We start from the raw sequence: 15,507 nt of genomic DNA on the forward strand, positions 1-15,507 counted from the left end.
AAACGCAAAGGAAGTGTTAGATCATTGTGTTTGTAGATTCACTACCTCCAGAATGTTTTCTACCATGTTTCATACAAAAAGGACTCAAGCAATGACCATTCTCTAGTTCTCGTGGGAGATAATACCATAGGATAGTAGATATTTTTGACAATGTGTTTTTCCCCAATGCTCAGTTTATATTTTCCTTTATTGAATTCTATCCTATTATTCTTGCTTTTAACCATTTGGATCAACTTAATTCATTTTCTTCCTTAATGTTTGTATCTTTCTAGACAGCTACATCTCTCTTATGTCACCCCTGATCCAGGCTGCACATATTTACTTACTAGAACTCTTTCAGTCTTTCCCATAAGCAGTTCTTCCTCCCGCCTGTGCAAGAGCAGGCCATCTAGTCTGCAGGTGCAAAGAATTGGAGAGTTCTGCGCTGACAGGGGCAAGTATTGGTCTATCGCTTAGACACAGAGTCTGTGGAGAGACTGTGAGGGAGAGGAGGTCAGAGCTGTAGTTCCCCTCCAAACCACACTATCCTGTACATCATCATTTTTTACCTGTTCACTTAATTTCTTCCAGTTTGTTGACATACTTTCCGTTTTGTATTTAGAAGTATGTGAGTGAATCCAGCAATTTAAGTGTACTCTTTTTCCAGAGCTATATGAGAAGGAACCAGCAGTTTGACTGCAAGGATCATAGTGTGCAAACTCTGACCCCAGATCTACAGCTTCTTTTAGCAAATATTTAAGTTCTATTAATGTTGATAAGACTGCTCACCTACTTGGAGTTAAGCCCATAGGAATCTATACTGTTGACTTGGGAATAACATACACTTTGGGGACAAAATAGGGAATAACTTCTGATTAGTGATTTAGATTTCCTATTTACTAATAACTAAAGCATTTGCAACATGCCTGTCTTTTCACATTTAGGGACTCCTGATGACTTGGACAGGAGAAGTTGCACCAATTCATATCCAGATTCATCATTTCCTGTTTTAGTGGCTATTTCGTGAGAACAATAGATCCCATGACCTATTCAGACAACATATGGCATATTCTGAATGCTACCATAAATCAGAGAAGTAATGATACTATAGTTGCAAGTCTCTGTCCACAGCATCTTTCCATTAGTTCACTATCGCAAGCAGTCTCTTCCAAAGCAAACCACCTCTAAGAATTCACTTTCTCAGCCCTCCCTATAGCTGACTGGGGCTAGTCCAAAGAAAATGCTCATAAATTAAGTCTGGACTATTTTGTATTCTGTTTAAAGATATAAGCAGTAAGGAAGGAGGAGATTCTTTTTCAGATTGACATATCAGTTCTTATTAGGCAAAAATGTCCTGATGATTTTGACAACAGAATAGCAGTCACATATTTCAGCACATTGTAGGAGCTCCACGAGTAATCACAGGAGGGTGGGAAACAGTATATGTGAAGATATTTTGCCAGATGGCTCACAGAGCTGGACACACTCATTTATGAAAACCTTCACTTTGGTTCCTGACAGAACAGTTATCTCCTAGGGCTAGTTTAGACTTGATTCCCATGCTAAATTCAAGACATAATTCTTCTGTGCTGCTCTCTAAAATATGAGGGTTCAGTTTAGGAAATGAAGCCTATATTATATAAAGATTTTAAAGTTTCACAGCAGTCAGACCAGGATATAACAGAGCCAAATACTTATGGTCTAATTCAGGGCAAGCAAAAAACAAAACATGGGGGAAGCAGGCATGGACCTACTAAGGGAGATTGCTGTCTCCACAGCAACATAAACATGAGCATTTGTATGTATTTCTTCCATTGCCAAGGGACTCTAGGTATTATCCTCAAATAATTGCTGCTTGCTCATTAGAAGCATAGTACTGGAAGAGGCCTCCTGGGTGAGTCAGGTTCCCTGCTGTTACATTCACTACATGATATTATCCTTTCTGTGAGCTGAGCAAGCTCTGTCCTAAAATTAGCTATTCTGTTTGCCCCATTATTCTACCTGGATATCTGCCTCAAACCTTGACTTCTTAGAAAACTTCTTTTAGTCTCCAACCTAAATTTAATTCTGGACTTTTTACTCTTCTGTCAACATTGTCCTTTACATAAACAGCCCTTCTCCTTTCCTGGTGTTCTAGGGCATAGGGAACAGCTGTGTCTTCTCTCAGACCTTATTGCATTTGGATTGTTACAAAAATGATCCAGAGTCTTTTCGTTTACTTTTGTTGTTCTTGACCATGGACAATCAGATTTGAACACAGCATTCCCTTGAAAAATCCTGTTCCTTCTGCAGGAATGACTAAGGTGTTGTGCCTGACTAAGGGAGGCCTTGCCTCACACTGCTACGTTTCCCTTCTTCACAGATGCCAGCAGTTCACAGTGGATCATTCTGCAGTCTATACGCCTGGATTCTTCTCAGCTGTTTGCAGCTCAGGAGCACTTACTACCCTGCAGAAGTTCTTGTTTTGTGATACTGTGTTTTGTGTTAGCATGTTTAACCCAGTGTCAAGCTCAGTTCCTTCTGTATGATATCTTAGTCTCTTCTGTTCTGTGCAGCTCTAGCCAAGAATTGTAATGTCCGTCACAGCTTGGTCCATATAATTTCCACTGAACGTACACCATTCAAGAATCAATGGTCTGGAAACTAGCCATCATGCATGTTGTTTGGGGATTTTTGTATTGAGTGCTCTCATGGTTTCAGCCTCATGAATTATGTATTAATGGCTGAATTGCCATTTTCTTGCTTGCATTCTGGCTTTTGCTGGCATACTGCTTCCTTTGATGAAAATGAGCAGGCAGCTTTCATTGTCATAACTGATTTGCTTCTGCTACATCAGATACATCCGCTAGACCTCTTAATTCTTCCTAGTTTTCAGCTTCTTCAAACATTGAAAAGTGAGGTGGTACTGTCACTACATTATTCAAAGAAGTCTGGGCAAACATTCTTCCTTTACTCCTTTTGCTATGTGGAGTTTGCCTGGGAAAACATATTTCCAAGGACTCTTAGGTAACAGAGCTACCTCTTGTTCTGTGTCATTCATAAAAATTTTGTAAAGGTCAGATCCTGAACCAACTGAAGTCATTGATACAGGGCTAGATTTGAACTGATAGATGGGAAAATATTTTCCATGAGGTATTGCTGGATTGGTGACCCAGAGAAACGCTTTACAAGTAAGGGGAAAAATTGGTATTCTATTGAATAATTGAAAACCATGTAAATCACTGCTGGTTATTTTTTTTTGTTTTTTTCTTTTCCATTCAGAAAGATACTCTATCTTTCACAATATTTATGATTTGATAATAAAATTTGCACTAAAAGACAGACTGGTATGTTCTGAGAAAGATCACTTGTATTTAGTGGAAATAGATTTTAACTTATAATATTAAGGAATACCTGGTATAAATAGGGTTATTGGAGGTGCTTGTAAATGACAGGAAGAGAAAACATTTAAAGTGTTCTCAAGTATGTTTCTGTAGCTTCTATTAGTGTAGTAATTAACATATCCATCACCCAGACTGCCCTGCATGCTGTTGATGTTAATTACTTCAGTCACTTCAATTATATAGTCCGGTGACATTATAGTTGGAATATACTATAGCAAGCCTCCAACAAGATCTTTACATCTCATACTTGAAGTACAGGTGCGTAAAAAAACAATATAGAGAATTTAACAGGTAGCTTTTTTAAAGTGCTTAAGTCATTTTGACAATGTTATCTGTCTAACAGAAAACTATCTGCTTGGTTGCACACTGCTTGTTAATAAGTGAAGAACGGTGACCGGTGAGATGACTTACTTGTCCTCTTTAACTCCTTTTAGGAGCCCTGTCTTGCAAGGCACAGGGGTTCAGTAAATCACAAGCTTCTCTTAACCCCTAACATTACCAAGCCATACCATAAATCATCACCGTTCATCTTCCTAATTGCTTTTAATGACAAACACAGGGATAAATAGTTTCTTAGAAAAATATTCCAGTTGGCCATCCTCCACTCTTACAGAGGGCCTAGTCCAGTGCCTTGAATTTAGTATACAAATTGTATTTTAGGTGATGTAGATACAATAGGAAGCCATAACATTATCTCAGGGCATAATGCTTCCTATCACCTACTAGCTCATTGGTAGCAGGCAGTGTGCAGAAGTGTTTGCAGAATCCAGCACTTAACAGTTACGTGTGAAAAAAGAAAACCTTATCTTTAACTTTTAAATGCCAGAATGTCTCAGGCACTATATAATATATGCCTGTTACATTACTAATGTGGAAATCAGTTCTTCTACGTTACAGTGGAAATAAATCTGTTGCCAAAGTCTGTTAAGCAGCATTTATTTCTACCCTTTGGACACTTTGTGCCAATCTGCTGGTAGAAAGCAAATATAAATAAAGTTGAACTAATGGATTAAGTCAGGTTTATGGCTGCTTTGTGTCTCTGGAACAACATAAAATGGCCAGAGACTGACTGGTGAATATTTTGGTCCAAGATTCCCATAAGAAGCAAAACACATTATTTTACTGTTAATCTTTAACTACAATAAATTTATTGGTTGGTCAACAATTTATTGTTGACACGCAATGTTTGCTTGCATGTCAAATCCATTATTACTTAAATAGCTGGCTTAACATGTATAACTGCCATGTATTTATATTAAACTGCTTCTGAATGAAAACAAGTGAAGGGAATAAGATCGCCCTCAGCTATTTCTTATTTCCTGAACTATGGAAAAATTCATGTTTTCTAGGTTACCTATGCATTTATATATGAATTAATGAATTCTTTAATTATATCCCTGTCATGTCAGTCTTTGAATTAGTTCTCTAATTAACTCAGTTGCTGCTTAAATAGCAGTTCCAGTGATCATATTACTTGGATATAAATCTAAAATCCGTGTGACATGGGATTACAAGTCCAGGATCAGAACATACTCAAGTCACTTGACAATTCTGTGCATCCCGTTTTTTTAATGATTTTTTTTTTATAAACGTGTACTGTGTTGAAGTGTCAGTCAAACATTTCTCTTTCTGCAGGCTTTAAGGGTTCAGATGTTTACTTTTTTCTTTCTTTTCAACAGATATAAGCTTACCAAAATCAGCAACAATATGTTACACAGCTGCATTGCTCAAAGCCAGAGCTGTCTCTGACAAGTAAGTGCATAAGAACCACTGTCCAGCAAAAATACTGATTTAACTGAAGATTTCTCTTAGCTGGTCTGCTGAGCCCACACCCTAACTATCTGCTGGGTTAGCAGGAGAATTTTGTCCTGCAGTAAATTCACAAAATGACTTTATATATAAGAAGAATTTGTATTGACCAAACATTGCACTTCAAATATTACAGAAGAAGAAAAGAAGAGAAATTGCATAAATTCAATTCATGTTTTGGTTTTATGTATACTATCTGGGAAGCAGTAGCTTCCTAGGTAGTATAATGAAGATGCAACTAAAAGGTGCTGTGTGGCTGAACATCTTCACTTTGTATAAAACTGACCCCCAAAAGGTAATACATAAATGTCGATACAGTGGTAGCAATGTTATTCTACAAGTGCTGTCAGAAGACCGTTCATCTACTTAAATAGCAGCAGGTGGATTTAGCATTACTATGTCAGGGCTTCTGACAGGTAGATGGTGCTCATATTTTTAGAGACACAAGTATCTGCTCATTCCTGTTATGTTTTTCTCTTGGGTCTCAACCTTCCAAGGTGCTGAGCACATCTACTTGATGCAAGTGGACTTGAGAGCATTGGCCCACTTTGAAAGGTTGCTCAGCTTCTTGTGAGATGGAGCCCAAAGATCCAGATTCTGCTCTCAGGTGCCTTCACACAAATCCCAGGCAGGAGTTGTGTCTGTGTACCTGAGGGTCAAATGCCTCCCTAAAGTAGGAAAGCAAGTAGAGTGGAAAGCCGTTTTCTGAACTGACATCCTGACAGTTTTTGCTTTTAAAGTGTATGTACACATCAAGATCTAAGTAATTTTCTTTCATTCTTTTTATCCTGTAGATCGCCAGTACCTACTGCAACATCTTTCCTCCCTACACAGCGACTCCAGCTTGGGAGGGCAGGGCTAAGGTTGTCACAGCTTTCCCTGTGGTGTCTGCCTGCCAAGTACAGCTCTGGAGTTAGCCGTGGGGTGTGAGGTGAGAAAGAGATTGCATGGTCTGGTTTTTCATTCACTGGGGCAGATGATTTGCCCACAGTTTGGGCATGCTACCCTCAATGGTGCTGTGGCCAGTAGACCACCCGCTACTGCTGCTGCATCGTGCTTCCATCCCAACCTGACCCAGGGGCATTGGGTTGGGAACCTCCCTAAAACCTTCCCAAATCTGTTTTTAATAGAAACTTTTCGACAATTATTTGGCATTGGGTTTTTTTGCTTTTCTTTTTTCTGCAATTTCAGTCTTGAATATGCCCCCTAGAAAGATACCTAGAGCAAATTTAGATTAGTGACAGAGAAAGTACTGACTATTTGAACTGACTTCCTGCTATGATTAGATGCAAACACGCTTTCCACTTCTGCTGGGATTTTCATTGGCCTTGACGTAATAGGTCACTCAGAGTTTCCACTAACTATGGAAGTTTGGAGAGCATAGGAAATTGGCTCAGTCTGGTTACATGGGCCCATGGTCTAGATTCCTTTTCTGACTTTTACTTGCTAACATTTCTGACCTAATGTGTTTGTGTCTTTGCTTTTGTAGATTTTCTCCAGAGGCTGCCTCAAGGCGAGGGCTGAGTACAGCAGAGATGAATGCAGTAGAAGCTATTCACAGAGCAGTAGAATTTAATCCACATGTGCCAAAAGTGAGTATGGAGAAAACGCTGTTGTAGAGTTAACACTGCTGAAGACCTGATTTTTGAGTTAGATTAACAAGTTGATGTTGTGGAAATGGGAGCAAACAATGGGGAGGGAAAGAAGCTGATAGCATGCACAATTTTTTTTTCATTTGGGATTTCACATTAAGTGTCTTCTACTATGGACCTTGAAATTTGAAATTTTAGCTGAAGTGAGTCTTCTGTTGTGAGCAACAATTACATAGTGGATTGGGGCAGTAGGCACCACCAGATGCTATGTTACAGGACAGAAGTCTGCATAGAGACAGATTATTCTTTACACAATAGCCATAAAAGATCTAGTTTAAAATAGCATATTTTCTTTGTTTTGAAGATTGTGCGTAAGAATGTATTTTCAGCATGCTATACAAAGGAACCTAGATTTAGAGTTCCTGGTATGCTTCATATAAATTGCATTAGTAATTCCTTATGCAGCACCCTGTCATTAAGCTCTGAAAACTTAAAGCTCATGGATGAAGAATCGCTGAAACTACAAAGTTCAGTAAGAAGAGAGATTTATGTTCTAATTCTCTAATCCCCTCCCTAGATACATATCACAGCAATAAGAATCTTGCCTCCTGGCTACTAAGAACTGATGTATTTTATTATTTTCTCACCTGTTACTCAGTACTGCAGTATGTAGGTTCATGGTAGAGAAAGGCAAATTAAGGGCAGATGCTTTTTCACCCTCAGAGATCTGCCTCTGCATCTCAGCCCCCAAACCTACTGTTTGTTCCAGTATTGCCCTCTGAAAGCAAGCAGCCTCCACTGGGAATCAGAAGACTGAGGTGTGTTAAGACAGGGACCCTGCACAACAGTTACAGTTGATCACCAAGTCTGGTTCCCCCCCCCCCCCCCCCAAAAAAAAAAATCTCATCCATGTGTACATATGTATGGCAGAAAGTTCTTTCCCGTGTATGTCAGGAAATAAGCATTTTCTCCGTAAGATATACCTCTTATGCCAGCCACTAAATAGCATAGTTTAGCTGTCTGAAAGTTGGGCTGTTTGTTTAACAAAATCATCTAGACTTCCTCTACAAGCAGTGGAAAGAAGGAACTATCTTAGACGTTTCCTGTATACAGACTTTCCCTTCAAGGTGCCTCTCTCTGCATTGACTATGAAAGGCGCAACTATTTTCAAATAAATGCCTGAGTTTTAGACAACAAGATTTAGGTGAGATGAGTGCCTTTGTATTATTAGCTGATCTCTGCTCTTGCACCAAGCTGTTTAGAAGATACTAAGTACAGTTTGATTCCAGAACTGCTCCCAAGGAACTGTTTTACTTTCTCTATCCCCATGGGTTCTTGTCCAACGCAATCATTGATACCTCTCTTCTAGCTGGTTGCCTGTTTACCTCTCCATTCCAGTCCTCCTCTGAAACTTTCCAATTGTTTTACTGAAGCCCAGACAGAGTACTATATCCTTTCTGTCTTTGAAAAGAAAAAAAGAAAAGAAAAAAAAAAAAGGTGGGGGATTATCTTGCAAAGCAAAGATATCAGTTTAGCCTGGCATGAGCTGTCTTTGGGAGCCTATTCTATTTTCCTCACTTACCTGCATGCTTTTGATCATTCTTTCCTTCAATAGCTTTTCTAATAGTTTGCACACTAATGAGTCCATATTAACACACATTGTTTCCCTCCTTATTAAATAAGCAGTATTGCATTTACTTTTCTCATTGCAGGATCACTTGATTCTGGATGTGGATTTTTGTTTTAAGTCGTTAGTGCCAGCCTGGCTATTTTCAGGGCCAGTTCTTTCACTCTTCGGAGATAGAGATTACTGGCTGCAGTGTTTTCCACTTCTGTATGCATTCCTATGCTCATCCTGCTATTGTCCCCATGTTCAACATTACTATGAAACTGAGTCTAAGTCTTCATTTACTACCTTTTTCCTTGTTCTGTTTTCTGTTTATACTTATCAGCCTTCATTTCCTTTGAAAAATCTAACATAGGTTAAGCTGCAATTAGCCCGTAATTTGTGTGTTTTCAGAGCTCCAAGATACTGCTTTGCTTGCAGATCAGTCTTTTTATCCATCCCTTGTGATCCTCTGCTCACTCCCCAATTTCTGTTTAGGTGATTGTTAATTAAAAGGCTGAATCTCCCTTTCTGACAGGTAGCCCCATCTGTGGAATGCAAATTCCATGTTATTTTTTCTACTTTTGATTTAAAGAAACTTCAGTCCTCTGCCTCATTTAAGTTCCTGAGCTTTTCAGTCCAGTTCACATCATTAATTGATTCCCCCAGTTTTTCAGAGTCTGTACTTTTGCAATTGAAAACCTTTGTGAGATGTATAAATTATCAGTATAATGAGGTGGTAAAGGAAGCAGACTAGGGGTGGGGGGAGTTACTTCATATTTTAACATTCAAACAGTGTAGCCTAATGTAGATGAACGTACAGCACGGCTAAGTTCACACTCATGTTCTTTCTTCTATTAGCCAAAGGATATTAAGGTGGCAATTCACAGAATCACAGAATCACAGAATCGCTGAGGTTGGAAGGGACCTCTGGAGATCATCTAGTCCAACCCCCCTGCTCAAGCAGGGTCACCTAGAGCACATTGCACAGGATTGCATCCAGGCGCGTTTTGAATATCTCCAGAGAAGGAGACTCCACCACCTCTCTGGGCAACCTGTTCCAGTGCTCTGTCACCCTCACAGTGAAGAAGTTTTTCCTCATGTTAAGATGGAAGTGTCTGTGTTTCAGTTTGTGCCCATTGCCTCGTGTCCTGTCACTGGGCACCACTGAAAAGAGTCTGGCTCCATCCTGTCGACACCCTCCCTTCAGATACTTGTACACGTTGATAAGATCTCCTCTCAGCCTTCTCTTCTCCAAGCTAAACAGGCCCAGCTCTCTCAGCCTTTCCTCATAGGAGAGATGCTCCAGTCCCCTAATCATCTTTGTGGCCCTTCGCTGGACTTGCTCCAGTAGTGCCACATCCCTCTTGTATGTATTATGTATTTGCAGTTATAATTTTATGCAGAGTATGGATATTACACCTCAATTTCCAGCTCAATTATGATTGAAGGCATATCCAATTTGTTCTTAAATGGAGATAAGTTTTATCAAGCAGCATCACAAAAAATCTAACAGTGCCTCAAAACTGATAGATCTTCAAAGCTTACTTAGGATTTAAACACTGTAGTGAGTTTCTTGTTCAGACTGAGCAAAAAATAAATTATAAAGTTGACAAATTATTTAAAGCATTTGCAAAGTTCCTGGCAGAAGGCTTGAAAATAGGGAACTATAATATTAAAGAGAAAACTGTATATTTATTATTAAGATGAAAACTTAAACAGTTCGATATATTTCTGTTTTGTCTTAGAATGAGGTTTTGCCATTTTCAGTGCAAATCATTATAGTTTAGAATCATTGCATGAAAAGGCTATTACTATCCAGTAACGTTCTGCATTTTAGACACATTTAACTGGAAATAGCAAATCTTTGCTAATGAGATTGTGAGACAATGGGAAAGCAGGGAACACAGTCTGACCGCCTTCATAGATGTTGCTGAGCTGGGCTTAGCAACAAGGGACTACTGTTGTGGTCTAATACAGGTTTGTGTAAAACAAACACTGGATTCTTACAATGCTGTTATTTTCCCTAAGAGCTGTATAGCCAGATTCCAGTCCGATGCTCCATAATGATGTTGCAGATGTCAGCTATACTTCTTAAACATTGCTTTGAACATAATTCAGAGATGTTGGAATCCTTTAAGAAGAAACATTTTTAAATATCCCAGATTCTCATTGTTATGCAGAGGTGAGAAACCCTGCAAAAACACCTACCTTCTGCATAGAAGTCAGCGTGTATGCATGATTCCAGGAATCCTCTCAGTATGTATGTACTCAGTATCTATGTAAAGGTGTTGGCAAAAGAAGATGGAACTACAGTTACTGGTGCACTGAAAATCATTCTAATAAGTAAATACATTCATTATCCGTTATAATTGGTTTTGAGTGCAAAGGAACTGGCCATCTTTAGATCTAAAAGATAAGGAAAATAGAAAAGGCTAGTAAACAGTCTGACTATGGAACTCTTTACTCAGTTATTAGTTGTAAATCTGATTTGCATACTTGTAATCAAATGGACAAAATTAGAATTCTTCTCTAGAAAATATTGGAATCCTCTGAATATTGACAATGAAAATACAGAAATATTCAAATGTTGGCTGTTTTCTGTGATATACACCCTGTTTCATTGTTACTAGATGGTTTCTCATCACCTTGGGTTTTTTTTTTGTGTCTACACAAAAATGTCTTTTACAGAGATGTAATATGGCTAATAATCTTTCTTCAGGCACTCAACCTTCCAGCAGTTAATCTTCTTTTGACAGTTTATCTTGCCACAGGGTGGTCTTCTACTTTTGGGTACATTTCAATAACAATTTACTTCCCAGAGATCAGTCCAGTAAGCCTCAGCCATAGGTTATTAAATTCTTATTGTTTTGGGATTACACTGAAGCTGAGATGTGACACATGGAGATATCGGAACTAGGTTTAAATGAACAAAGGCAGCACAGAGGTCAGCACAGTCTGCTGAATCTATCCAAGAAGCTGGGCAAACACTAGAGCTGTTCACCAGTGTTGACCTGGCTGTGTTGTTTCTGGAAGCTGAGCTGTGTAGTGTAAGGCTAGCTCAGGTACATGAACTATAATCTCTTTCTTGACTGCAGTGGAAAAATACCCACTGTCAAACTGATCGCGACTTCTCATTCTGAAGATACCTTATACCTGTAAAAAGTGCTCTCTGTGCTTGAGAACTGTGCAATTTTTTCAGCTGTACCAGAAAAATACCCAATATAAGATACTACCTGTATCTACAGACTTTGTCCTATTTATGTTATTGGAACATTCCAGCTACAGCAAATTGTGGTTTTATACTTTGGCAGAGATTGGCTTTGTAAAAAGAAAGCACTTGGATAGCCAGAGTATTTTCAGAGTTCTTTTTAGGAGGAAAAAAAGGTACCAATAGGAAATGAAGCCAGCAGTACAGCAGGAAAGAGGACAAAGCAAAGAGCTGTAAATTCCACTAAGAGAAGAATCACAACAAATTGTATCATTTGTTTGATCCACAGTTCTGCCCTGGAGATCTTAATTATCTTCATTCAACCCTCAGGGCCGTTCTCTTTCTCTAACTCTCACTTCCTCTATCTTGTCTTGAACCACAGAATGGTTGAGGTTGGAAGGGACCTTTAGAGAACATCTAGTCCAACTCCCCTGCTCAAGCAGGATCCCCTAGAGCAGGCTGCCCAGGACCATGTGCAAACATCTTTTGAATATCTCCAAGGTTGGAGACTCCACAACCTCTCCGGGCAACCTGTTTCAGTGCTCAGTCACCCTCACAATAAAAAAGTTTTTCCTTAGATTCAGACAGAAACTTCCTGTGTTTCAATTTGTGCCCAGTGTCTCTTGTCCTTCACTGGGCACCACTGAAAAGAATCTCGCCCCATTTTCTTTACACCCTCCCTTCAGAAATTAATGCACATTAACAGGATCCCCTGTCAGTCTTTTCTCCAGGCTAAACAGTCCCAGCTCTCACAGCCTTTCCTCATAAGAGAGATGCTCCAGTCCCTTATTCATCTTAGTAGCCCTTCACTGGACTCACTCAGTAGCTCCATACGCATTTTTCTTATACTGTGGAGCCCAGAACTGGACCCGCCACTCCAGGTGTGGCCTCACCAGGGTTGAGTAGAGGGGGAGGATTACCTCCCTCGGCCTACTGGCAATGCTCTTCCTTATGAAGTTCAGGATACCATTAGCCTTCTTTGCCACAAGAGCGCCTTGCTGGCTCATGGTCAACTTGAGCTGTTCAGTTGAAATGCCAATGAATTGCTCATCAACTTTTCTCTTTGCTTCTTTTTGGTGTGAACATATAAAGTGTCTGCATTTTATTCAAACATCTCTGTCTTAAATGAGATTCTAGGGAGTAGTATACGTTTGTTTTAGTGTAGTGTCATGCACTGTAGAGTGTTGGTCCCAAGGAAGCGTGCTGACACTGTCTGACAATGTGCTGCTCAGAAATTTAGGGGTTTAAAAAGGAAAAGGTTTTATTGCCAATTTATGACAAGTATCACTGAAGCAGCTGGGATATCAGTGTCATTCTAGAGGGATGTGTATGGAAAAGAGTGTAGTACATCCTAGGTCATGGAAAGTATATAATTCTTGGGGTTTATGAAAGAAAAAACACAAGACTCTATCAATATTATGATGTTGTGTTTGGAGCTTATATGTAATGCAGCTATCCCAAGCTAATGCTGATAAAATACTACAGTTGTTTCTGGGATGTTCCTCAACTGTGGAACACCCTTTCTGAACTGATTTGCAAGGCTCCCTCCCTGCATTCAAACACCTCCTGAAAAGCCCCCTCTTGTGTCATTTGTAAGACATTAGCTGTTCAGTAAAGTGAAAGGGGAGAGAAAACAGATGTAGGTCCATATATCTAATTGTTAAAAGTAACCCGGAAGTGTGTTGCGCACGTAGCTGTATGGGTATGCTGCATAAGCCAAGGGTTTGAGATGATCTGTTGAGACTACCTGCTGAAGTCTGCTGAATCAGACAACTTAAATACCGATATTCCTTAAGTCCCAGATTTGTGTGTAAACTGTTTCTTAAAAGGATGTAAACAACCATTAAGTTAAACACTTGTAAAGTTTTACCTGTTTTCTCTTTCGTACCTTCTCATTTCTTTCCTCTCCTCTTTCTTTTAATTCTTTTGGGGGTAGAACTGTGTCTGAATGCTTGCATGGTTTTTAGTAAGTTGTAGTTGCTAATAGAAACAAATAATGCAAACAATTTATATACCAGATGGGAAATGAATCTATTATGCACACACCATGATATTACAGAGAAACTACTCCAGACATATTTAAGAGAGCTTTTAACTGTTCACTGAGACAGTGATTTGTTTTTTGTTTCTCCAGCAAAATGATGAAACTTCTTAATTACCATCAATCCAGCAAGAACTTGTAAAGTGACCTAGAAGTGGCTTCTTTGTGCATGTAGCATCCAGTATTTTGGACCTGTTTTAAGCTTGTGCTGTTCGTCTCACTGGGAGAAGGAGAGTTCCTGTTCAAATAGCATAAAATTCTCATATTCTGTTCTGGAGGGGTGCTGACACAGGTGCAGGAGTGACTATTTGCTTATTTGCAGTCTGAGCTGTAATTTCAGAGGCAAATTGCACTTTTGAGGAAAGGAAGGAAACCTTTCTCAATAGGTTGATTTATTTTATAAAAGGGCACTGAAGTAGCTCATTACATAGGGAATGTTAAAAGTGCTCCCAGCAGAGGAGAATTAGTGTCCAGAGTGCTGTCAACAAAATAAAATAAATCATGTGTATTCAATCAATTCAAGGAAGTAAGAGAAATATAAACTCCACTATGTTGCTCTTCATGTGTACCAGGAAACGTTTGCATAGCACCTAACACAATAGGTTCTGTTTGCACCTACTGGCATTAAAACAATGCAAATAGTTTCCATTGTCATCCTCCAAACGCTTATTAAAAAGTATATTCCCATAGGTGTGCAGAATGGCTATAGCTGAGGAATATCTGTTTATGCATTTGTTCATGTTTTTCTTATTACAATGTCAGGTAACCAGCTCAGAAACACTCTGTGAAAACACATGAAAAATGCTGTTCCCCTTTTTGTAATTTTTTGTAATTCCTAAAAGATAGATTTTTGAGAGGAGAAAGTCTGGCGTAAGGAATGAGAGAGTCCAGAAAACAAAAAAGACAACCACAAGAACCCAAACCCAAAAGAATGCAATAGACAAGGGCTGGTAGAACCATCTCTTGAAGACAGAAATCATTGGACAACTTCAGTATTTGCTCATAACTTGGTTAAGACTAGGTCATTCTGGCTGAAATTTTCTAGGTTGTTTTCTCTGAGCTGATTCCTTTTTAAATGAAAATTATGTCCCCAGATGGTATTGCCATTTCTAATGCCTCGGCTAGAGAAGAAAACACGTTATTTTGCCAGGTTGCAAACGATTTGTTTACCCTCTTTTGTGAATGACTGGTTCTCCTCTACTTTAAAGCAATGAGTAGACATTTTGTGGGGAAAAAGTCCTGTGTGTCTGAGATATTCCCTTGCTCTCCTAAGAAAGCCCTGTTGCAGCCTATCCAAACTGCCAGCCTGTCAACCTATCACGCTTAGCATACACAGGGAGGGCTTTTCAGAGCCCCTAAATTATTGTTCTGCATAACTCCTTACAGCTCTGTTGCCTATGCTAATGTGACTGTGCATGAGTCAACGCAGTTATGATAGATGCCAGGACTATTGGGCCAGGTCAGATTCTCACCATCATTGCATTCCTGGTTGCTGTAGATGCTGGAGCCAGCAACGTGTCTGTCCTGAGCTCTCATGGCTGCCTGCTGCACCCAGGTAGCATAGAGGAGGGAAGCACCTGAATCAAATCCGGAGTGGACTTAAGCTCGCCTGGTGTACAGGAATAAAGAAACCTGGGAAAAGAAAGAAAACTGGTTAGACTCAGTGGTGAGAACATAGAGGCAGTGATTTAACAAACCAGTTCCTGAGAACCAGATAACTGGATGGAGGAGAGGACAGGAAGAGCTGCAGGCAGCTGTGTACTACCTGGAGCAGTTTGCATTGGGCATAATTAGGAGAGCTACAGCTTTCTATTATCCCTAGCAGCCCTACGCACGAAGACAGGACTGGTTGGCAAGTAGACAACAGGAAAAAAAAAGATAGCATA

At 39.5% G+C, this 15,507-nt stretch overlaps 1 protein-coding gene across 6 annotated transcripts in view; it reads left to right on the top strand.

The window, feature by feature from the left end:
* Positions 1 to 15,507, top strand: part of ST7 (suppression of tumorigenicity 7) — a 164,382-nt gene that overhangs the window by 129,019 nt on the left and 19,856 nt on the right. For 5 of the 6 annotated variants that reach the window (XM_013947840.2, XM_067315084.1, XM_013947839.2 and 2 more), the window contains 2 exons: positions 5,042 to 5,114; positions 6,661 to 6,763. In XM_013947840.2, the coding sequence (XP_013803294.1) occupies positions 5,042 to 5,114; positions 6,661 to 6,763 (176 nt within the window). Of the gene's footprint in view, positions 1 to 5,041; positions 5,115 to 6,660; positions 6,764 to 9,230; positions 9,329 to 15,507 lie in introns of those variants that run through there. The other variant, XM_067315100.1, reaches the window with a different exon arrangement.

Source organism: Apteryx mantelli, chromosome 1, assembly GCF_036417845.1.
Source record: "Apteryx mantelli isolate bAptMan1 chromosome 1, bAptMan1.hap1, whole genome shotgun sequence".
NCBI classification, from domain to species: domain Eukaryota; kingdom Metazoa; phylum Chordata; class Aves; order Apterygiformes; family Apterygidae; genus Apteryx; species Apteryx mantelli.